Here is a 25,933-nt window from a genome sequence, read left to right on the forward strand (position 1 = left end):
TATTATTTGATCTTTAATTTGATGTTTCTGTTTCTTTACCCATGGTTATAGTCGGTATTGGTATTGGTGGAATCGTATTTCCTTCACGTTGTACAACATTTTCCTCATATGGATCTTCTCCCCCTTGATTTTGATTAGTCCCTTTTTTCTACTACCACTAACTTGATTCAAGTGTTCTCTTAGTCAATGCTTAACATCAAAAGGGACTGAAAGACAAGGTAGAACATCTCTTTTTTATCCCGCAAGATGTTGTTTAATTCGATGTATTCCTCCGCCTTTGTAACATTTTGAGCAATACAAACATTTTATGGTTCTCTTTCCTTCCGCGTCTTGTAGTAATTGAATCCCATGTTGGGTCTGATTTTGCTCTAACAGACTGAGTACTAGGAGCTAATGCTTGAGTTGTATTTGGAGAACTTGCAGATGATGTCATATCTAAAATTAAATATATACACAAAGAATATAAGACGTTTAAAAAAATTAAGTACAACATCTAATTTGCATAAACTAAGAAACTAACAAAATAAACTATTAATTCGGTGCATTAGTAATTTTCAGTGCACTAATAGAACAATAAAATGACAAAAGTCACAAAACCTTGAACTAATAAAATAATAATTTGAGACAATATGCACTACACTAATAAACTAAGAAAAGTCATTCACATGAATTTGTAGTGCATAGACTAACGTTATAGTGCAATGCATAAGCTAAACAATAAAGACTAAAGAGTAATAAATTAGGCACAAAGTGACAAAACCATAAACACATAAAGTAATAATTTAATCACATGATTCAATAAGTCTCAGAAAGTGACAAAACAATAAACTAAAGTGTAATAGGAAATTCCCCTGGACAAATAAATCCCACAAAAGTGCAAAACAATAAAAAAAACATACTTTGTGCAATTCACTACAATGAGAGACGTGAAGATAGAAGATAATGGAAGATAATGCTGTAGAAAAAGATGTTCTTCACTGCTTTGCTGCTGTAGACCATGGGAGTGTTTTCTATTATCAGGGAATTAGGTTTTACTGTTTTAGACTTTTAGTTTTTAGGTTTTTTCTATTTGCTTATTTTAAAATTTTTGTTTTAACTTTTAACTTTTAAGTGGTAGTGGCCCGCTCGTTTTAATATAACGGGTTGTTTCGGGTTAACCCGGTGCAATCCGGTCGGACCGGATTACTTATGGTCCAAAACGGCTCTATTTGGGGAACGGCTTATTGACCAAAACGTGGCCGTTATGGCGTTCAGGCGACGGTTGGACCGGTCGGACAGTCCGGTCCGGTCCGGTTCCAACAACACTGGTTTTATGCATAATAAAGTTGATAATTTATTATTCTATTTTGAACTTGTGTATTGTAACTATTGTGTTGCAATTAAGGATTTTGAATTGATTTCACTAAAGATAAAGAAGGATCAATTGGAAAAAGACACGTTTGAGATCACATTGCATGAAATTTTCATGTCACTCAACAATATTTGATCTATGTCATTAAGTATATTATTAGTATGGTGATCATCGTGGTCGAGTCATGTTTGAATACGATGAAGGTTGTGGTGGTTCCATTGTTGATATATGAGATGAACCAGATTATATTGAAGAAAAGTCTAAATATAAATAGCATATGGATGCACGCCTATAGAATATGTGATATAATTGTTTCAAGAAAATATGAAACTCAAGTGAGAGATTGTTAGAAATTCATAACTTTTAATTAAGGTGATCATCATATATTTAATACTATTATATCAGCTATTTATTTTGGGGTTACAAAACAAGTGATCTAATTACTGACAACCTATAAGACTTCTAAAACTGATAACAAATGAGTTTAAGGAGTGGATATCCAAATGGTTGGCCTATATGGAATAATGAGAACCCTAAAAGTTAACACATAAGAAACGGTTATGATCCCTAGTACACCAAATTACAAATAGTTTTCACCTCTCCTCATCAGAGAGAAAACGAAGGTCCCAAAAGGAATTAATGATTTAGTTGAGGAAGACCATCGTACCAAAACTCTCTCAAAATGTATTCCAAATGAGTAGATCAGAGAACATGGATTCATGGATTCAAGTATTTCTTTGTATCACTGTTGTATATTATGTGTGAGAATCAAGAGAGATTCAAGATCCTAGGATTGATATTTCACCGATTATCAGAAAATATCTAACATAAAGTTCACTAGATAAGTAACACCTGTTAGAAGAAATTGTCATACATTCAAAATGGTTTCCTACCTAAATAAAAAAGGTGCGAGGAACCCTTGAAAATTTCAATAGAATGGTGATGGCAGGTCTTTTATTATTGAATTTTTGTATGACAATTATTTGTTAATTGTACCCTTATATTTTAAATTTTAATGTTACATTTGCACATATTATCTAAAGGTGCTTATATTTCTACTTAACTATCTAAATATTTATACCATGAGCGTAATATATATTCACTGATGATGTAAAGATTTATATTAATTTAATATATCATTTACAATTAATTTGTAATCCTTTTCTTTTTACTATCGCTACTTAAAATGTTTCCGTAGACCGTTGTAGATGAGTATATTAATGAAGACTTACTAGATAGGATATTCTCATGCAATATAATTCAAAGAAAAATTGTAACTCGATCAAAACTAGAGTGGCTTTCAGATTTTCTTTTTCTATAATCAAATGAGAATCTCTTAGTTGCCATTATGTTGTTTCTATGATCATTATTAATTACTAGCGTGTTGACAGGCACTCCCGTGTCTGTTAACCCGCTTTCCTATTGTTTGTAACGTGTAGTATGTATATTATATTTATGAATTATAGTACTTTTATATTAAATAAGAGTATTTCACAATTGTGTTTATTCGAGTGTTGTAATTGAATACATTTTTTTAAGATTGAACATTCAAATGTGCTAGGTATCTTCAAGCTATTGCATGTGCCGTATAAGCAGGAGGAAGATGATGTAACGGGATCGGTTTTTATCAGAGGGGATATGGGTAGTGAGAGGATTGGTATTGGGATTGTTGCTATGAGAGATGATTTAAGGTCTTTGAGTGCAAGGTTGAAGAATCATGAGTTTTTTTAGGATGATAATGTCGTTGGTGCTGGAACTGTTGATGAAGAGGGTGGAGGGTTTAATTTTGGTTCTAATGGTATTGTTGGTACGCGGCAGGTAATGAAAAATCTTGATTTGTGATTGTTATTTGGTTGTTAGATCTATGAATTTCTATTTCTAGATCGTTCAATCGTTTGTTGCTTTCACTTTTCAGCAAATTTGGCTATTTATTGTATGATTTGTTGGTTAACTTTGAACTTGTATATGTGTTTTATTATTGGTTTGAGGTTTTGTTTTATTATTTTTAGACCGGTCAATTTGCTTTTAGGAAAAGAAATATGATTTTTTTTAGCTGAAGAATGAGTGGAATTTAATCAGTTATTTAGAATTTAGATGTGAGCAGTTATTTAGTGTTTAGATGTGAACAATTATTTTCATGTTTTTGTGAAAATTGTTGTATTGTTAGGGTGGCCATCATCTTTACAATCTTGCATTTAGTTGATTATTTACCATGCTGGATTGTCCTGTACAGTATCTTGTTATATAATATGTTGATGTGTTCATTTTATATTATTCCACATTTTATAGTGTTGTGTAATAGAGAGTCATTACCAAATATGTAATTTTAAGTAACATGTCTTGTCCCTTAGGACTTAGTAGTTAGCAATATGAAAAACTACTTTTTATAATCAGCCAAGATATTTTTGTGTGATTAGTAATCTGACATGATAAAATATGACTTAGACTTACCAGGATGATGAATTTGCACAACAACAATGCAATGTAATTTGTTGATGTGTTGACTTAGTTGACAGTGTTTATGTTATGTTCATATGCTTGGCAATACTGACATACATAGAAAGAGTCATTAACAAATATAAATAGTCATTAACAAATGTAAAGAGTGATTAACAAATACATAATTTTAACTAACATCTAATGTCCCTTAGGCCTCAACAGCTCGATAGTCAAACATCATCATATATATGTAACTGTGTTTTTTATTTTTCATAATACACTAATTTGCTTCATACATCAAACCCAATAGGTTTATGAAAGTAAAATATGTTTTGTCTTTTCTCTGTTGTTATTGATTAAATGCATTGATATAGAGTGTTGATATATATTATATAAAAACTTTAATAATACAAAGCAACAAAACCTCAATTTGAGAATTTCAATTTAATGTATGTCAGAGAATTGAAGTTCACACGAAATTGAAGATAAATATAAGATGAAAACTACAAAAAGTTTTAAATTATAGTATTAGAAGGTTTAATTTTTTATTTCAGTACAAAATATTGAATTAATGGATCAAATATTTGACCTTAATTGCATTTTCCTATTTTTTCTACTAAAATTTATTTATGCATTAATTGTTAAGCATTTTCTTTACCTCCCTTTCTAAGTAGATTTTCACTTTAAAATAAATCTGTCAGATTTGCTTTGTGATATGATTTGTTATTTATTTTTTGTTCATGGGTTGATTCACTTAGCCATATTTATTTTGTTTAATTTTTTAATTTCGTTCAGAAATGTGTTGATTCACTTGGCCATATTTATTTTGTGTCATAACTTTTGTAAGCTTAACAATTTAACAAAAAAGTATGACATACCTTGATACTATGGACTGACCTCTGGAATGTGTTTTAAACTTTCTCCTTTGGTTGATGAATTTATGCACTTCTGTAAATTTCGTTCACAAAATGTGTTATTAAACTTTTGTAACATTAATAATTTAACATGAAAAAGTATGACATACATTGATACTATGGACTGATCTCTCGAATGTGTTTTATACTTTCTCCTTTGGTTGATGAATTTATGCACTTCTATAAATTTCGTTCACAGAATGTGTTAATAAACTTTTGCAACGTTAATAATTTAACATGAAAAAATATGACATACCTTGATACTATGCAGTGATTCATGAAATGTGTTTTATACTTTCTCCTTTTGTTGTTGAATTTGTGCACTCCTGTAAATTTTGTTCACAGAATGTAAGTTAGTGTAACAAATTCAAAAATATGCTGAAAAAAATGAGCAGGATATCCTTGTGTGGAGGAGAGTTTCTTTATGCTTATTGTTGAAGATGAAGAACTTTATACTTTGTATAAGATGAAGATAACTAATTGTTATTATTGCCTTATTCATTACTGTAATACTGTGTGAAATAATACTAATTGAAAAAACATAACTATCATTACTAATAAAACAATACGAAATACCTGAATGTTGCAAAAAGATGATATAGAATAAAGATGGAGAGGAAATATTGAGAAACCATGATGTGATTTATATTTTATAGGGTAATAAACTTTTAACAATAGTGACAAAACTTGCATGTGCACGTTTATAAAAAAATGATAACTGTCATTGCCCATCCACTTTCTCCATACAAAATGGATACCATCATGGCAAGTTTGAAATGAGAATAAACTGCCATGACCATGTAAACCAGTTACCCACATTCCAGTGTAAACTGCCATGAGCATGTTCAGTATATTTTACTTACCCGCATTCCCCTCAAAATAAAATTGTTGTGGCAGTTTAAAAAGAAACATTAATTAAATTAACATACCTCATAATCTATAGAGAAATGATTTTTTAGACTTATAAAGAGTAAAAAAGGAATAGAAATTACTCCAGTGATAGTTAAATGAAGTTTTCCCTTTATATAATGGTATAGATATTGTTATAATATTGTTATATATATAGCATATTCAATAAATTAATGTTGTAATCCAAGTTTTATTCCTTGTAGGACTAATTTAGAATTTAATATATTTTAATACAATAATAAATATACTGATTAATTGACCAAATTAAAAGCCTTTACATCCTCAAGATCTCTTTCTAAGAAAACTTAATGATTAAGATAAACTTCGGATTCTTGACACATTTATTTAACTCATGATACTTTATTTCTTTAATAAAATTATATATACTTGTTATGATCAGCAGCTCGATAATTGGAGAGATCAACACAAAGTACTTATGTAACAAAGAAAAAAAAATGTATGTATGAACAATATATGAGTTTTAAACACTATTATTGTATTAAATACAATTCATATTTAATCTGTATTGATTCTTCAAGAAAAATATTTTAAATGAATGATCAATAATATAATAATTTTGTATAAATCTTTATACTAACAATACATAGATATTATCCTATATATAATAAACAGGTCATAGGTAGTATCTCAATCAAAAATCTTAGATTTATAAGTCACTCCAATTCTATGATTTTTAGCCTGAGTTATCACTAATAATTATTCCTAACCAGAAAAAGATGTATATGCTGAAAAGTATAATCGATTTTGACATTACCATTGCATCATTCATCATTCATCTTTAATATTCATTGATTTTTAAATAAAATTAATATAAATGAATGGTGGATAATGCGACTGTATATAAATCTTTACAATATCAGTGCATAGATATTATACTCTAATTAAAAGTGTTTAATGAGTACAATGCTTTATTTTATATGGAATATAATAAATTGTTAAAATTTTATATCTATTATATATTCATAGTTATTTATTTTTCAATTTTTTGTAAAAAACAATATTAAATTCCTAGTAAATATATCTATCAATAACAACAACAAAAATAAGTTAAACTTATGCATTATAAAAATTACGTGAATGACACTTGCTGAGAGAGACAATCATATACCTTGAAATGAATTAATTCATTAATCATAATAGATAAAGATATCATTAGTTATTATACCCCAAAAAATATTTTTTAATTTACCCTTGTTTGATACAGCTTATACATTGCCCTTTTTCTTATTTTATAAAAAACAAACTTAAAGTTACAATATTTGTTTGATTGGCTATTGAGATAGAACTCAACTTTTATTTATCAAAAAAATATAAATAAAAAATTCTTTTATGGTTGGTTGCTTTTTTTGTTTACATTTTTCAACCAATTTTATTTCTCATTTTACCTCTCAAATTTTAAAAGTACTTTCATGTTTTTTGGACTGACCTCTCTTTTGACTGCATATTATATCATTTGTATAGTATTTATTTTGTGGATTACCTAATTCAAGTTTATACACTTTTGTTTATTTAGTGGATAATAAAAATATATATGATGAAAAATATTAAAAAAATATATTATTAAAATAATATAAACAACAACCAAAACAATCATAATATATACAAATAACTTTATATCATTTTTTATAATTTACTTTATAAAAAATAAATTATCTACTTTACCCAAGCAAAATTTATTAGTTTATATTTAGCTTGTAGCTAAAGTATTCAAACATGAGTGGATTACAATATTAATATTTTATAATCTTGATTTATAAATTAAAACAAAAAAACATAATTTATATCAAACACACAAGAAAAAAAATTACAAGCAATTTTTCCAAGAGGGGAGAATAGGGTAATTGTATAGTTCTAGAGATTTGAGCGGCTATTATCATGTCTTATATTTCATATCTTTATCAATTAAGCTTCATTTTCAAAACAAATGTATTTAAACAAGTGAACCAATGTTTGTAATTGGTAAGGAATAGATGCATGTTATATAGACATGAGTTTAAATCTCGTTATTTATTAATCTCAATATTTTATCAGTGGTATAATCTATAATATTGGTAAGGATATTTGTCATTGAATTTAGGTTATAAGAGCATTTCCATCCGCACATTCTTATTATATTTATATTGAAATAAAAATATTTTTCATTCATTTGTCAATGTGAGATTTTTATTTCTTAAGAATACTCATTGGACGAGAAAGTTATCATACTTAATATTATTATAAGAAAATTTTGGTCCTAAAGGTAGAAAAAAGATAAAGAAATAATTTGTTAGGATAAGATATAAAAGTTGTGAGTAGATTGTTGAACTCTAATAAGAATGATGTTTGTCATTGTGCAGAAAAATTAAATGCTATAATTAATTTATGAGGATGTGTAATAAATTATAAAATATGAATTTGATATTATCAAATGGAGATATTGTAAGATGAATTTGATATTCTCACTAGACATAAAAGAGATGGTGGTCTTGGATTGAGGGATGAAAGATGTGGGAATATTTCACTTATTGGTAAGATAAGTTGGCATATGCTTAATAATACCAATAAGTTATGGTGCATTGGCTTGAAGGATAAGTAGTATCTTGGGGGTAATTCACTGGCGTTTACTCCTACTAAATAGACAACATCCTACACTTAAAAAAATATTTTGAAAGTCACTCAACATCTCAAGAATGGTTTCAACTTACAAATAGGATGTGGAAGTAAATCTTTATGATATGATAACTGGATAGATTTTGACAAGTTGTGTAACTTTGTCAACTTTATTAATATTTTTGATACTCAACTTCAAGTGAAGAACCTTTGGAACGAGGGTATTTGAGACTTTAGTTATCTTCATACTATGGTCACACATGATATTAAGGAGATTATTTGTAGTAGTTTTACCACGGGTCTATCTAAGAGGAAGAGGATGGATTTGGTATGGGAATTCTTCAAGTACCTACATAGCGAAGTCTGGCTATTGGTGGCCTATCAGTTGAGTATGTGTAAAAAAATTTGTATTGATTTATTTAAGCTTCAATTGAGTATGTGTAAAAATTCCAACGGTAGCGACTTTTGGTTGATGTTTTGGTTTTCCTGCTTGTGGTCCATTTGGCTGATGAAAAATGACTGTATTTTTGGGAGGATGGAGTTTGGTTATATTCAGATTATGGATTTAATCCACATTAGATATTGGGCATGGTTCTCTACTGTAGTCGGAGCGAATAGTTTGGTTTTTGCAAACTGGTGTGTGGATCATTGGTCTTGTATTCTCTCTTCCTTGTAGTTTTTGTTTTTTCTTCTCTTTCACTTATATTGGGTTAGCGCCCCTTGCGCTTTCATAATATAATCTTCTCTTTTCTTAGCAAAAAAAAAAACAACTCGATGGAAGAGGATGGGTTTCACACTAATGATCACAAGTTGATATGTCGCCTTCGGATTCATAGAAAGTAAAATTGTTGTGTTGGTTGGAATTTAAGGAGGCTTTGCTCTCTAATGAGCTCTGTTTCAGGAGAAAATGGCGGTTAGTTCTTTATGCCTAAGGTGTAATGCATGTAATTCATTCCTTTCTCTTTTTTTAATTTTTAATGGAGAACAAAGCTACCACATTTTACATATTTTATATATTTTACACATTTAACACATGTTGAATTGTTGTACGACATGTGTTTATTAGTTTGTTAGCTAGTTAGTTAATTAGTTAGTTTACACTATAAATAAGGCTATTCATTCCTTGATAATTCAATGAGAAAATTTTACAATATTCATTTTATGCTTCTGCATTATTTTTGCAATATGGCATCAGAGCCTTTAGGCTTTGGTTAGCGCTGCGCATTTTACAATAATTATTATCTTTCTCTTCTATGATTCAACAATGAATCATCTTCAACAATTCAACATGTGAAAATGGAAAGAAGTTGGACATTTGAAGAAGCTGAAGGGATACCAAGAATTGTATTTTCATTGTCTCATTTATCCTTCCATCTAATTTTGAAGAGGTGGCAACCAGAGTACTGAAGGTGGAAAAATCCTAATGATTAGATTGGTTCACTTCATAAAGATCTTCCACCAATCTTTGCAATTCTGTTCTCTCATTGCAATCAATTCAAGAAGAAGAAGAAGAAGATTGAAATACAACAACAACATGATCAACAACAACAACAAGATCAACAACAACATCAACAAAGATCAACAACAACAAGATCCACAACAATAAGATCAAGTGATTGAGAAAATCCAATCACGTTAGGATCGAGATTTCGATCCATTACATTATCACAATATCAAATCGAATTATCAAGCTGGAGTCATTGTCATTCACCCTCCAGCTTGAGGGGGGCTATTGGAGAACAAAGCTATCACATTTTACATATTTTACACATTTAACACATGTTGAATTGTTTTTCAACATGTGTTTATTAGTTTGTTAGCTAATTAGTTAACTAGTTAGTTTACACTATAAATAAGGTTTTTCATGTCTTCATATTTCAATGAGAAAAATTCACAATATTCATTTTATGCTTCCGCATTATTTTCGCATTATAAAACTGAAGCTATGTTAACAGAATTACCTCTTCTCTTCTTATTTTCATTGATGCAAAAAGGACAAAACCAAAGCCTCAATATACAGGACTTTGGGTAATAAGGAAGTAACAAACTTAACTAACTAGATAATAGATTATGTAAAGAATAACAATTATCGAACGAATAACTAAATTTAACAAACTGAAATAACTAACTTGATAATCGATTATATAAAGAATAATCGATTATCGAATGATGTTCTTTATTGTTCTTCACTTGCTTTCAGTATCCACCACAAGATGGAGAATAAATGTTCACGATTCCCATCTTGCTTAACAAGAACTTGAAAGGAGATAAATCCAAAGCCTTCGTGAGAATGTCTACTATCTGATCTGTTGATGATATAGTAAGAAGATGAAACAGTTTGGATTGAAGCCTCTCTATCATAATGCGACAATCAATGTCAATATGTTTTGTCCTCTCGTGGAATACTGAATTTGCTACAATATGCCTAGCTGATTCATTATCACATTAAAGAAGTGTGGGCTTGATGTAGTTTATCTCGAAGTTCTCTAGTAGATAAGTAAGTCATTGTATTTCACAAGAGGTTGTAGCCAATGCACGATACTCTACTTCTAAGGACGAACGAGCCATTGTTGTCTATTTCTTGGATTTCCATGAGATCAACGAATTTCCTAAGAAAACATATCATCTTGTTATGGACTTCCTTGAATCAATGCAAGCTGCCCAATCCGAATCACTGAATGCCTTTAGCCGCATAGGAGACATAGAAGAATAGAAAATCCCTTGACCTGGACTTCCATTGATGTATCTAAGAACCCGAGTTAAGGCTTTGTAATGTGTAATAGTAGGTTGTGCCATAAATTGGCTAAGTTGTTGGTCATAATAACTAATATCAGGCCTAGTATTAGTTAAGTAAAGTAATCTGCCTACCAATCTTGTATATAAAGAAGGATCTTCAAAACAAGTAGTGTTATCTTGGTGTAACCTTGTGGTTTTTACCATAGGACATGGCACTCGTTTAGCTGCTAGAAAACTGATAAGTGCCAAAAATACCTAATTTTCATACACTTTTCATGGCACTTATCGTTGGATAAATTGAGAAAACTAACTTAATTCAACACTTTTTGGATAAAAGATCACAATTTTGTATATATGCTTAGTATATTTCTTTTGTACTATATTTTGTAGGATTTAGGTAGAAAAAAGAAGAATTTATCAAAGGCATACAAAGTGCTCAAAATAGGCCAAAATGTTCAACACTTAAGCATGACTCATCAAAATTTGGCCTATGTGGAGTCAACATGAAGCTGCTCACTAAACAGCTTAGCTTGGACCAAACTCACGCCCTGCGTGACCTGGACACCAACCTGGCACGGTTAGAACAAAATTACATGGTCAGAACCAACCTGACACGATCAGAACACAAGCCTGACACAAGCCAACCTTCTCAAGCAAAGAGCTTAGCAGAGCACCTAGACCGTTCAGCGTGGAACTAAACTCCGGATCAGGTCAGCAAACACCAGGCCATATCACCACCAGCACAGCCAGGGCTACTCAAGCAGGCAGCTCAGTGGTGCCACATAGATAGTTTGGCGGTGTGAACCCAACAACTTGGTCAAGTTGACTTAGCTACCAAGTAACTATGACATCATGCATGACCTCATTCCAAGTAGCCTCCATAGGCTTTTCAGAGGTATCTCACAATAGCTGAGCCAAGTAGCCCACCATAGCTTCGGTGAGTCAGCTCAAGCATGTGACTAAGCTGCTTGGCCAAGTGACCAAACACATGCTGAAGGGTTTGGTCAGCAGCTTGGCGGTGAAAACAAGCAGCTCAGCGAGGTCCATGAAGGCCTATAAATAGGATGCACCTCAAAGACAAAAATCATAATTCCACATTCCAACGTTCACTCCTACATTCACACACTTGAACTGATTTCTTCTCTTTTTCTTCTTCTTATAATTTTCTTGGAGAATTTCCACTCCAAAATATTGTAGGTAAGTGTAGTTTGTAGTTTGTAGTTTTTCTTTCTTAATTCAAGAGGAGAAAGAAGATGGCAAATGAGATGCAAAAACATAATTTTGTAATCTCATTTGGGACCAAAAGTATCTCATCCATCGATAGATGGCTCATGCTCCTACAAATTGACTTGGATTATGGTGTAATTTCTTCCCTTTAATTTATCACCTTTTGAAATCAATGCATTCAAGTTATTACTTTTTGGTTAAGTTTTGATTCTTTATGAAGTTCTTAATGCGTTTTTAGCTTGATCACCTAAAACTTGATTTAAAGATCCAAAATGCTTCTTCTTAAAGTGTTGACAAGTGAACTAAAAAGTATAACATACACCTTAGTTCACTTGTCATATCAAGCATCTATTTTAAGCAACTTATGTTCAAGGCTAAATGATGTTAATGGAGCCTGAAGTAGGGTGTGACAGTCTACTCCGACGAGTGGCACTTAACTATTATTTAGTGTATTTCATAAGGTTTGAAAATCATCTTATCAGTGTAGGACACTAGATGAAGGATTTAGAAATGATATATGGAATTAACCAAAAATATAACACATAACAAGTAATGTTTTCAAAATTAATTAAGTGTAGAAACGAATCCATATTTGCAAACCAATTTCCTCCTTAAGAATTTGTGCATAATAGTTGTTTTATGTTTATGTTTACTTAACAATATTTCTTAAACAAAATCAACCAAAAAAGATGTTTAAACATTATTATTAGTAATATAACATGTTTATCATAATATTCTATTAGGCAATTCTTTGTGATTCAATATAACCCTATATTATACTACAATTGAATCTTGAAAGAGATGCAAATGTAAAATAGTAAAGTGTTAACTTATAAATTTTATTTGTTGACAAAGAAAGAAACATTGAATCAAAGTGCAATTTAATTCATAAGTTGTATCGTTGTGAAAAGGAAAAATACACAGTTATAATGAGTGGTCTAACTACTAACTTTTGCTTTCAGTCACTTACATTTCTGCAACTAATATTTATTTTCTGTCATTTAAATTCTGCAACTAACTATTTATTGTTTTATTTATTCTTTATACCAACCCTTCGAAAGAAGTGGTACGATTAACTTCTAACTTTATTCTTTTGTCATTTTATTATTCTTTGATACCAACCTTTCATAAGAAATGGTATGGTTAATTTAATAAAATGAGACCGACCTTTATGGTATGATTAAAAGGAACCCGAAAATGGAGTAAATAAATAAAGTCACTAACTAATTAAATATCACTCATTATCACTTGTATTAGTTTGTTAAATTCATACCATTAAACCGACGTTGGAATTTATTCCAACAAAGCCGAGATGGTATGAAATTGTTAATAATTCAATAAAGCTAAAGTTTTTTATTAAAGGAACATTCTTGAAACCATTATACCGACGTTGGAATTTATTCCAAAAAACCGAAATGGCGAGCAAAGAATCGACATGTCATTAAATAAAATAATCATAAACTTGCTGCCTCAATAAAGCAAAAAGCAGAAAAACTCTTTCAACAAAAACCAGTATCAGAAAGAATATCAATGGCATACTTTCTCTAACAGAGGGTTATGCCTGATTTGCATCTGGCTACTTCTAATCCTATAAAGTACTTCAATTTACATAGGTCCTTTATCTTAAATTACTTATCAAGATGCTGCTTAACCAACATAATTTCATGCATATCATTACCTAACAACACTAAATCATCCACATATATAAGAAGGGCAGTAAAGTATTGATTTGTGTTCTTAGTGAACAAAGAATGGCCATGACTAGATTGTGTATAGCCTAGTTGTTTTAAAGAGTTTGATAGCCTAGTATACCATTGTCGACCAGCCTGTTTCAGTCCATAAAGGGACTTATGAAGTTTACAAACCTTATTTGGCGTAGTACAAATAACACCTTGAGGAACATCCATGTAAACATCTTCATTGAGGTCACCACGCAAAAAGGCATTATTTACATATAATTGATGTATTAGCCGACCTTGTGAGGCAGCTATGGATAGGAGCAGCCTAACACTGGTTAATTTAACCACAGGAGCAAAAGTATCAAAATGGTCAAGGCCATTTGTTTGGTTATACCATTTTGCCACTAATCTAGCCTTGTATCTCTCAATAGTACCATCAAACTTGTATTTTATCTTGTAAATCCACTTGGATCCTATGGAAACCTTATCAGGTGGGAGATCTACAATGCTCCAAGTGTTATTTAGCTCAAGATCATTTAGCTCTTCCTGCATTGCTTGTATTCAGTGAGGTTCTTTGATGGCCTAGTTATAGTGTATAGGCTCATTATAAATGGTAATGCTAAGAGCATGGTGTAGGTGTGACTTGGATATGGTCTTGTACGACATAACAGAGCTTAAGGGGTGATAAACTTAGTCTGATTTTATCAGGCTGTGACTGTGTAAGTTGCAATGAAAGTCTTGAAGATAGGTGGAAGGTTGTCTTACTCTATTTGACCATCTTAACTCTGTAATATCTCTTGTATTCTGATTGCTTTCAGAGAAGCTAGAGTTTATAGGCTGCCCATCAAGAGAATCACACTCTTCATTTGTATGGATTGGTCTAGGGCCATTGGTATTGGTACTGGTCTTTTGTGGTCCAAATGTCTAAGGGTCTAAGAGAATTCCTAGATCATTGTTGTAGGTATTGTCTACTTCTGGTTCATCTTGTTGCTTAGATTGATAGGAAAACATGTGTTCATGAAAGATCACATGCCTAGATATGGAAATTTCTCTAGTGTGGAGATCTAAGAAAACATACCCCTTTGTTCCACTTTTGTATCCTAAGAAAACACATTTCCTAGCCCTCGAATCAAGTTTGGTTTTGTGTTGGGTTAAAGTAGATGCAATGCATTGGCAACCAAAAACTCTAAGCTCATTTAAGTTAGGCTTAAATTTGTTCAGAACCTCATAGGGAGACTTATGTTTAAGAAAAAGTGTAGGGATTATGTTTATTAAGTATGTTGCATGAGACACAGCATAAGACCAATAGGTTTTAGGCTGACCTGATTGGAACATAAGAGTTCTTGTCACGTTCAGTAACTGCATATGTTTTCTCTCAACAACTGAGTTTTGTTGAGGTGTCTCAACACATGAAGTTTGGTGTATGATCCCTTATTCACTAAAGAAGCTTGGGAAGTTGAATTCCACCCCATTATCAGTCCTTATAATCTTGACTGTCTTATTATGTTGTGTTTTGGTCAAGCCAACAAATTGCTGTATCAGGATTCTAGCCTCACCTTTTGATTTCATTAGGTAAATCCAAGTGTGCCTAATATAGTCATCCACAATGGTAAGAAAATACCTATGTCCATGTATGGAAGTGCTATAAATTGGACCTCATATATCCTTGTGAATCAAGTCAAAGCAACAAACACTTTTATTCATGCTACTAGGAAAGGGGAGTTTGGCTTGTTTGCCAATATAGCAGTAATCATATATTTTGCTTGAATCAAAATGAACATAGCTAAAATAATTGCAAATGACATTCATTATAGAAGATGATGGATGACCTAGTCTAAAATGCCACAAGTCAAAGAAAGGAATATTCATAGCAGTATTACACAAAACAATCCTTTTATTTGTTACTTTCTTAAGCACATATAGACTATTTCTCACTTTAGAATGTCCAATCATCCTCAAGTTAATCATATCCTGGATTTCACATTGTAAATCATCGAAGATTAGTTTACATTTCATAGATGCAGTGAGCTTATGTATGGAGATTAGATTAAAGGCAAATTCTGATATGAACAGAACATCATGCAATATAAAATGGTTACAGAAAGTAATTGTTCCAGCATAACTTGACTGGATAGAAGAGCCATTTGGCAGGCTAACACTAATAGATTTGATCCTAAGGAAAACATCAAACATGGATAGAACGTGGCAAACATGATCAGTTGCCCATGTGTCCAAAATTCAAAAGGAAGTGATACCTGTAAGATCATGTTCTTCCTGCTCAGCGTGATTGGCATCAAAAGGCTTCATGTTCAACTGGTTTACTTTGTGATTGCAATCAGTCTCCTGAATAGCCACTGGTTCAACAACACTCTTGACTAATGAACTTAATTGTTCATATTGTTGAGGACCAAAATTGAAGTTTGCCCTTTTTCTTTCTTCATCTTTCTGTGCTTCCATTGTTCCATTGAGGTGTGTGATGTCATTTGTCACTACACTGTTCACCAATCCATTTTCTTGGCTAACTTTGCTTCCTTGTGTGTCAGGTGGAAATCCTCGCTTAAAGTAGCATGTGTCAATTGTGTGGTTATCTCTTCCACAAAAGGTACATAACTTTGATCCACCTGATCTTGTATTGTTGTAGTGTCTTCATGTCCCTCTATTTCGTCCTTGCGTGTAACCTCATCTTTGAGTGAATGGTTTGGATCTCCATTGTTGATGCCTTGTATTATTTATGCTAGGTTGACCCCTCCAATCAGTGCTATTGAATAATATCTTTAGGTTTGGTGAGGTGTCCCCAACTTGTTGTCTTTCTTGTTGCTGAAGTAATGCAAAGACTTTGTTTATCACATGTGGTGGCTCCATCAACAAGATTTGTGCCCTTGTTGTGCTAAATTCATCATTTAATCCCTTCAAGAAACAGATGATATATTCATTGTCTCTGTGATTCTTCATAATCTTGAGCATTTCACAATTGCATCTTGGCTGACATGAACATGATGGCATGGGCCTCTAAGATTCTAGTTCTTCCCAAAGAGTCTTTAGATCAGTGAAATACGTTGAAATACTCTTGTCCCCTTGCCTAATGGCGTGTAATTCTTGTAAAGCATCAGACATTCTAAAATGATATCCTTTGGAGAACCTTTCCTTCAAATCTTGCCATAGCTCATAAGTGTTTTCTATGTAAAATGTGTTTTGTCCAATTTGAGGGGATAAGCACCTTGCAATCCATGAGAGGATCATTGTGTTACAATGATCCCATGCATCATACTCAATATCCTCTTGTTTTGGCTCATTGATGGTTCCATCAACAAATTTGAATTTGTTATTGGACCGTAGTGCCCTCTTCATGACCCTACTCCAAGAGACATAATTCATGTCATCTAATGGAGGAGTGACAAGGGTTGCTCCTGGACGGACTCCAGGGTGTAAGTAATAGGGATTTTAGATATCATTGTAATTGGAATTGTACTGCATTACCTGTCCAGATTGAGGGTTGGGCAGATTCTCCATCTATATTCCTTATGTGAAGAGAAGAGTTTGATTTATCTTGGTTCTTAATTGGTTGTGGGAGAAGATTTGCACAGCGGTAGAGAGCTTACTCTTGATACCATAAAACTGAAGCTATGTTAACAGAATTACCTCTTCTCTTCTTCTTTTCATTGATGCAAAAAGGAAAATCCAAAGCCTCAATATATAGGACTTTGGGTAACAAGGAGCTAACAAACTTAACTAACTAGATAATCGATAATGTAAAGAATAATCGAGTATCGAATGAATAACTGAATTTAACAAACTGAAATAACTAACTCAATAATCGATTATATAAAGTATAATCGATTATCGAATGATGTTCTGCACTGTTCTTCACTTGCTTTCAATAGTTTTCTGTTGTACCAAAAAAAATGGAGATGCTGTCAGGTAAAAAGTTTTTCGATATAAATACAAAGGTTTATTAAGTTTCAGCTGGATTCAGTTTAATGGCAAATGATCCAGTTCAAGATATAGTTGCAATAGCAGCTCGACTGGGTTTCCTTTTACTAGAAAAAATTACAAGTTTGTAACATAAACAATGAATAAATACTAGCAATATAATACTGATAGTCATTTTTTGCTTTCTACTTCTTATTCTTATAGGTGCGTATCATTTTTGCCCCCACCAAGTATTTGTATTATCCCCTGTACCTACTACCTTTCTTTTTTATTATTTTAAATCTCAACATGATTTTTATTTACTAGATTAAACTAGCTTATTTAGAGTGAAATCACCTTTGGGGATAGTGCAAGTTTTAACGTGGAAACTAATTAAGGTCACATTGCTCTTAAAATGAACTGGATGCATCAGTCAATATCTATACCACGAGTCTTCGATTCTGAGATTGATTTCATTAACAAGTTCATCTTCTCAATAGCTTTCTCATGGACCACACTAAAGTAAGTAGTGCAATCAACAAAAATGGGTCACCTCCTCCATCTCAAGTCCTATTTAGGAGAAAGATATTATATGATACGCATGATATCCTAATCAAATTCTCAAAATCGACAATATTTCTCATTAACAATAGTACATAAATGATTTAAATTTAAATATGTTTGTTTTAAATTATCGATAGAGATATGACTCTGATCATTAATCCTCGACCATGTGGTAATTTCTCCCTATTTACAGTTTTTAAACAAATAACATTGGAGGTAGATATGACAATATATTCAAATCATCAGTGTAAAAGTTTTTTACACGCCAGTGTATTATCTACTATTCATTTTCAATTATGTTTGACTTTTCAGAAAAAATAATCTAAATGAAATATAAATAATGTACTGATGGTGTATAATTCTTTACACTGTCAGTGTATCAATATTATACTTTTTTTATAATGTAATTTTAAAATAAAAAATCAATTTAATGTTCCAAATATTTTTAAATACCCAAAAATATATACTCAAGATTTTAATGTTTTATTATGTATAAGCAGAAGGCATGAGTAGTAGTGAGTGGGATAAAGATCTATTATCATCAAGCATGTTACTAATCCTATTCTGAACCAATTAAAATTAAACAAAAATAAAAAAAGTCATAATATTTTAATTAACATCACATATTTTGATTAGTTTAGGATAAAATTGAGAACATGCTTAGTAATAACAAATTATAGTGGGTGCCACATAATTTGCCTTCATTATTAAATAATTTGTGACAATTCTCCACGTCTCCGAGCAGGCATGTCTTAGATTAATTGACCTATAAGGGTGGCTTACTAATATTAATTAGATTTTAATAAATAATATAAAAACGTTACTTTTTATTTTTCAACATTTTCTTTTTATTTGGGTAGAATTATTCAGGAACATGGAATGATACATACCCTTAAGAACATGTGGACCTGCCTTCACCCACTACCTCGTCAATTTGTGTTACTTTCATGTGAAAATCTGTCATTCAAACAAGTAATGTAACTCATTTGAAGCAATAGAATTAACTGTTGCATTGAATGATATTAAAAAGAATGCAAAATATGAAACAAAATCTAATAGAAGGAAAAACTTGACCATATGGTAAAGTTGAAATTTCAGCAATTTCCTTTTCAATATAGATTATTATGTTGTCTATAGGAAATTCATCTTCTATCTTACTATATAATTTTGTTTGATTGTCTTTGTTATTAAAAATGATATTTTTATAGTACTTGAACCAAAATAGTTAAGATAAGACAAATAACTCGACAAAGCAAATAATATGTATTCACTTTCCTAGTATTTTCAAATTTGTACTTAATTCCGAGATGATGATAGTTTTCAAAAATGAATGGCTAATGACTTCAACCATAAAATGTTGAAATTGACATCTCAATTTAATCTTCTCTTGCTCATTAATTGGAATTCATAGGGTAAGATTTTTGCACAAAAATACATATGTTATTAATATTAAATAATTTATAAAAACTCATTAGATCTTAGAATTTTTGTGCAAAGTTTGACATAAACAACCTATGATCTCATAATCTATTTCTTAAGTGTAAATTCATTATGAAATCAGTTAAAGTAATAATATTATAAAAAATATTAATATCCATATATATATATATATAAAAGAAAACTTTATTTATTATATGTAATTTTTGAGAAGGACAAATGATAAAATAAATAAAAAAATTGTAATAAATTTATGGAAAAAAATCCAGGGGCAGGTGCCCCACCTGCCTATATGATCCACCAGTGGCCAGCTGGTTTCACTTGTTCCATAGAATATTTGAGATGTCATTTCATAGGAAAGGTCAAATTCTAAACATTTTCCCATTTAATGTAGCAAGTATTATATGTAAGGATGTTATTTAAAATTTGGAAAGAAGTTGATATCAGAAAACTAAAACCTACTCTGGTACACAATAAAACTATCTTAAATATTTTTTTGTAAATTGAATTTTGGATAAGAAAAAAAAGAAAATGAAAACTTGAAAGCTATTAATTACATTGTTGATATAACTTTGTAACTTTCTATTTTCATCCAAAACTCAATTCGTAAACATACTCTAAACATTAGCTAATGAATTGAAGATTACTAATTTTAGGTCTCTAGCTCACAATATTTCATTAATGACAATTAAAGAATAAAGGAAAGTGAAAGATATAAATGAAATTGAACAAAAAATAAACCCATCCCTATAAGCAAGGGACAAGGGTCATTGAAAAAGCTGGACGCACATGGACAAATTATTCTTTTCTTCTACTGAATAAATTCATTTCAATTCAATGTAATATGGTTTACAGCACATAATGAGATGTTAGAGAGAAAGGGAATGAAAGAATCTCATCATCAAACACCTAAATATTAAGAATTTAATGATGAATCATTAAAAAAAATGAAAAGAAATGGAAAGTAGAGCCACAACAGATGAGATTATAATGTTGCTCTGTGTAGCACCAACATCCCTTCCTTCACTTGTTATTTAGCCAACTAAGCTCCTCTCAGATGACCCTTTTGAAGCACTCAACTGTACCAACTGACCTATTCCACAACCAAACAAATTATAGCTGTAATGTCAGTTACATTTTACCTTTAATTCTTTTAAGAAAATAATAATACAAAATATATCACAATCTTCTGTCTCATAAAATGTATCACTTCATGTATTATTTACTATGATTAATTAAAAAAATATTTAATTATTAAAATTTTAATTTAACTACATTTTATCTGACTAATCAGATGGAGTGACAATCTTTTTGGAATATGTTTTAAGATGCACCTGAAAGAAATTAGACCGAAACCACTAATCACATTTTTTCCCATTAATTACGTGACAATGAAGTACTGAATCAACGTGCGCAACACAACAATTTATGTTGGTTTTTTTCTTCTGACAAACAGTTAGTTCACAGTTAAGCATTGACTAACTACGATATACTAGCATGTGACGCACCTGTGTGAGGAGTGATAGATACGGGCTTGGACATTATACGTGCTGGCACTGATGCAAAATGGGTAGCCACCGTTGGATGAAAGTAATGAGCAGGTACTCCCATCGTCTCCGTTGGATGATGATACACAGGGTACATTGGCATCAATGTGTTGCCACCAATGATAGCCTGTCTTGGGTACACATGGGACACGTGGTGTGCATTCATGTACGCTCCACCGCTTCCGTAGCCCAGCTTCTGTACACCAAACCACATCAAAATATTAGAGCAAATTATTTCTTAAAAAATATTTTTAAAAAGAATTTAATGGTCTATGCATTATCATTGATATAAATTGTTTACACTTTCCATGTATAATCTATGTATTATTTTGAGGAAAAAAAATATCGCACCATACGAGTTTTTATAATGTCATTGTATTATCCACTATTAAAATTTAATCACCAATGATATTTAAATATAAGTAATAAAGTATTGATTGTGTATAAATTTTTATATGAATAACACACAAATAATACACTATTTTGTATTTAAAAATTGATACTAATTAATTTATTAATGATGAATGATACATTAAAATTATTAAAAAAATTGTATTCTCTTTTAGGAAATATATGATACACAAGGATATAATCTATAAACTAAAAACAACCAACTAACAATGATTCTCTTTCCATGTGGTGCACTAACGTGCAAAAGTATGAGATTCCCCAATGCATGTTTGAAGGGTTCTATAACCTAATTATTAATTATATAATAGTACCAGTTAATATTTCCATTTTTTATCAATTAAGGATATTTCTCATGATAATGAATTTTTTTTTTTTTTGGGTGAGACAACTCCTTATAGATCAAACAAACTGTGAGGTTTAGCATAGATGGGTGGATTCAACTAAACCTTACACCTTATTAGTTATTCTCCTAAATCTTATTTATAAATCTAGTTATTGTACGAATTAGAAAGTAATGAATATGCTGTTTCTTTTGAACGGAACAAAATGGTACTAAGTAAACTAATTCTACCATATTAAATTATCCATTACCTGGTTGTAATTGTAATTTACGTTTGGTGCAATGTAGGTGGGTGTGTACCTGAATATTATATAGCATAGAAGAAATTAATTAAAGACTTTCTTTATACAGCAGAGAAAATTTGTAAAAAGGACAAACAATTCAATGAATTCTTAATTAAAGTAATATGATATCAAGAAAAATAATATATCAAAATAAAAATTAGAAAATAATAATAATAATAATAAAATTAAGAAAAGACATGTACCCATAGTAAGGGAGGGCTTGATGATGGAATGGGGAAGCAGGTGTCCCCACTGGATAATACCACTGCACGTGATTGGGAGGAGGTGTGCTTGATGTGTTATTCCTTGGTCCTCCACCGTTGGATCCTTCTGATGGTTGAATCACAATTTTAGATTTCCATCATATTGATTATCACCAAATTACCATCTATTTTATTTTTTATAATTCATGTCATTAATTAATTATTAGATATAACAATGCATCTAAAATAGTTTAATTAGCAATAAAAAGTGAGAAAAATGGCAAGGTCTTCATTATATTTCCACAATTTCTAGAGTTGTCAGGTGAAAACTGGTTTATGGTATACGTTGACCAATACATTTTTGTGATAGATTAGGTTGATGTGATGTAATTATAGACCAGCAAATTTTCTAGTGAATCGAAGATGTAGATCATTTATCTAACTTCCCTAACCCTATCTCATACAATAATATAATGCCGCCCCATTTAAAAATTTCAGTTTATTATATTAGTGAAAAATAAAAAATCTTATGTGACATTTCCTCTTTTTAAAATAGAATAAAACATTACATAATATTATATTATTTTCAAGACAGGATTGATGTCACCAAGTTGTAATAGGTGATCTCTATCGGTGAATCCATAGGCAAGTTAGCCTTACGCTGACAAATTTTCAAACTAGATTAAGTTAAGCCGAAACAATAATGGACTTGAAATTGCAGAAGCCATCCATTACCTTATTTGGACGATCCTATTGGATCGAGACGCTAAGCTTATTTTGACCAATACTATAATTGAGGTTGTGACATTATGTTTTTATTGGTTTCCAGGAAAATATAACTTTTGCCCACAACAACACTTTTTCCAAAAAAAGTATCATAACTCTAATAACTTAACCACAATTATAATCACCATGGAAATTCAAAACTTTGGAAATCAGTATACCTTGTGGTTGTGGATGTGGTGGTGAAGCATTGGAAGAAAACCTCGGGCGGCGCGCTCCTAGAGAAGCCAGATTGTAATTTGCTAGGCGGCCATTGATAACCAAAGTTGCTTGATCCTCACAAGCCTTCTTGGCAGCCTCAGCCTCCTTGAACGTCACCTTTAAAACACAAACAAACATTATTACCACAAAGATTACAATATTAATTGATTGTATATATACCATATTGGAATATATATCACATGTCTCAAACTGCATCTTATTCCCTATTTCAAATATTATTAAGTGAATAACAAAATTAAAAACAAAAAATAATATTGGAATTGATAGAAGATAGAGAATGAGACACCATTAATGAATGAAATAATGTATAGTTGTATAATGTAGCTAGCTTAAGAATACTTACAAATCCATAGCCTTTGGATCTACCAGTTAGCTTATCAGAAATGATAACAGCTTCAAGGATCTCACCATACTTGTCAAAATGTTCCCTCAATGCTTCTTTCGGAGTCTCCCATGCTAGACCCCCAACAAAAACCTTGGTCAGAGTTGTATCCCCAAATTGTCCAAAGTTGTTGTTGTTCATCATAGTCATTGTCACTCTTACTTTCAGATCTTGTATAATATAAAAGAGTTTATTTTTTTTTGTGGTTGAGTACACACGTTGTATTAAGGTTTTATAGGGAAATGGAGGAAATGTGAGAGTGAGCTGGAGTAATGAAAAATAATAAAGAAATGGAGGACAGAGAGGCAGACAGATAGATTTTGATGAAACATTAGGCCATTCATCAAACCAAACGTGATCACACACATTTCACTCTGTCTACTTTCTCTCTCTTATCATCATATTTAGCTGTCTGGGTATTTTAGTTGTCTCTGTCTCTGCATCATTGACTGTAATTATCTTTTTTTTTTTTGTATTACCAAAGTTTTTTTACGGTAAATAATTAATCTCTTTCGGAATATATGATTATCCCTCCCAAAATATTATTTTCAGAATTTAACTTTTAACTTTTTAATTATTCTCATAATCTAACAGAATCTTAGACCATTACATCAACTCGTTGTTAGTATTAGGAGAGCTGTAGTGTAACTCAACCATGTTGTGTTAATGAACCACTATTGGTTCAGCCCAACAAGATCCTCATCTAATCAAGGCCATTTACATTCATGAACTTAATGGACATGATATAAAATGCCACTTGTAAATTTATAGTTTTTTCCAGACGTTTAGGTATGCTAGAACAATGATCCTCTCCATTAACAGAAAGATAAATAATTATTTTTATTCATATTTTTATTGGTAAAAGTGTAACTTCAAGATAAACATAAAGATAAAATGTCATTACATATTACATTTTATATTATTGTGTATCATTTCTCTCTCTATTAATGGAAATGATCTTTACTCTATTGATATATCAATACAGTAAGTAGCAGCTATACAAGTGATGTAAGTATGCCTCATAAGGTCCATAATTAATAGGGCATCAATTCTTTTCATCTACGTAAGTAGTTTTAGTTTTAATTTTTATAAAAATAGTATCACTCTTGCATAATAGATTCATTCTTGCGTTTATTAATTACTATACTTTATGTTTTATTTTGTTGCTTGTATTAATTATTGTATTTTATTATCAAAGTTGTATAAAATTAGAATCAATGTTTCCTAGAGTTGGACATAGTATAATGTCATTCAACATTCATTAAAAATGCAACAAAAAAAATACATTAGATTCAAATCCTCAATAAGTAACAATAATAAATGAAAGAAAATAAAATGGATCATGTGTCATCATGATTTTCATGAGATACTTTTTGTTACGATGTTGGTGTAAATTATTTTACATAGTATTTTTTATAAACAATAGATACTCATTTTTGTCCTCATTAATTACTTTGAACTCTCATTATCATTTAAATTTTGAGTCCAAGTTCACTTATTTTCTTATGATGAATAAGGATGCTCATTTTTTTCTCACACAAACCATATAAAATGTGAGGACTATGATAGCCTTGAAAAATATATTTATAAATTAACCACCAATAAAATCACTATGTTAATAGCCAGATTTGAAGTCATCACCTTATAGGTTATACATTAAAACCTTACCATCTAAATCACACGTGTTGACCATAAGATTAATTGTAGTTTTGATTGGGGGTTTTTGTGCCTAGATTTAGATTGACTTTGAGGTAAAGAAAAACAATGTATTCCAGCATTAAAGTACAAATCTAATCTGATTTGTCCGATTTGAAAGTTACTTGCCATTTCATTCCATGTTTTATAACTTGATTCTACTTTTTTTTTAATAATTATTGTTGGCTTTGTATTATTTAAAATGAATATTAAATGGTATGTTGAAATAGCAAAAATTAACTAGTATGTTGAATTGTTCTATTCTTAAGATAATTCATTCAAATGAGAAAA

The 25,933-nt window shown here is 30.8% G+C and overlaps 1 protein-coding gene across 4 annotated transcripts; it reads right to left on the reverse strand.

Annotated features, from left to right (window-relative positions):
- Nucleotides 20,508-24,283, reverse strand: LOC109337745 (probable RNA-binding protein ARP1). Of its 4 annotated transcripts, none has more exons than XM_019574785.1 (7): nt 23,909-24,283; nt 23,505-23,661; nt 22,561-22,687; nt 22,325-22,373; nt 21,284-21,518; nt 20,826-20,868; nt 20,508-20,774 (listed from the first exon to the last, which is right to left on the reverse strand). In XM_019574785.1, exons 1-7 carry the CDS (start codon nt 24,095-24,097, stop codon nt 20,714-20,716), a joined length of 861 nt encoding a protein of 286 aa, XP_019430330.1. In that variant the 5' UTR covers nt 24,098-24,283; the 3' UTR covers nt 20,508-20,713. The 4 variants fall into 4 exon arrangements, with proteins under 4 accessions (XP_019430330.1, XP_019430351.1, XP_019430344.1 ...); XM_019574806.1 differs by having other exon boundaries at nt 20,826-20,863; nt 23,909-24,281; XM_019574799.1 differs by having other exon boundaries at nt 20,508-20,863; nt 23,909-24,281.

Source organism: Lupinus angustifolius, chromosome LG02 (assembly GCF_001865875.1).
Source record: "Lupinus angustifolius cultivar Tanjil chromosome LG02, LupAngTanjil_v1.0, whole genome shotgun sequence".
Lineage (NCBI taxonomy): Eukaryota > Viridiplantae > Streptophyta > Magnoliopsida > Fabales > Fabaceae > Lupinus > Lupinus angustifolius.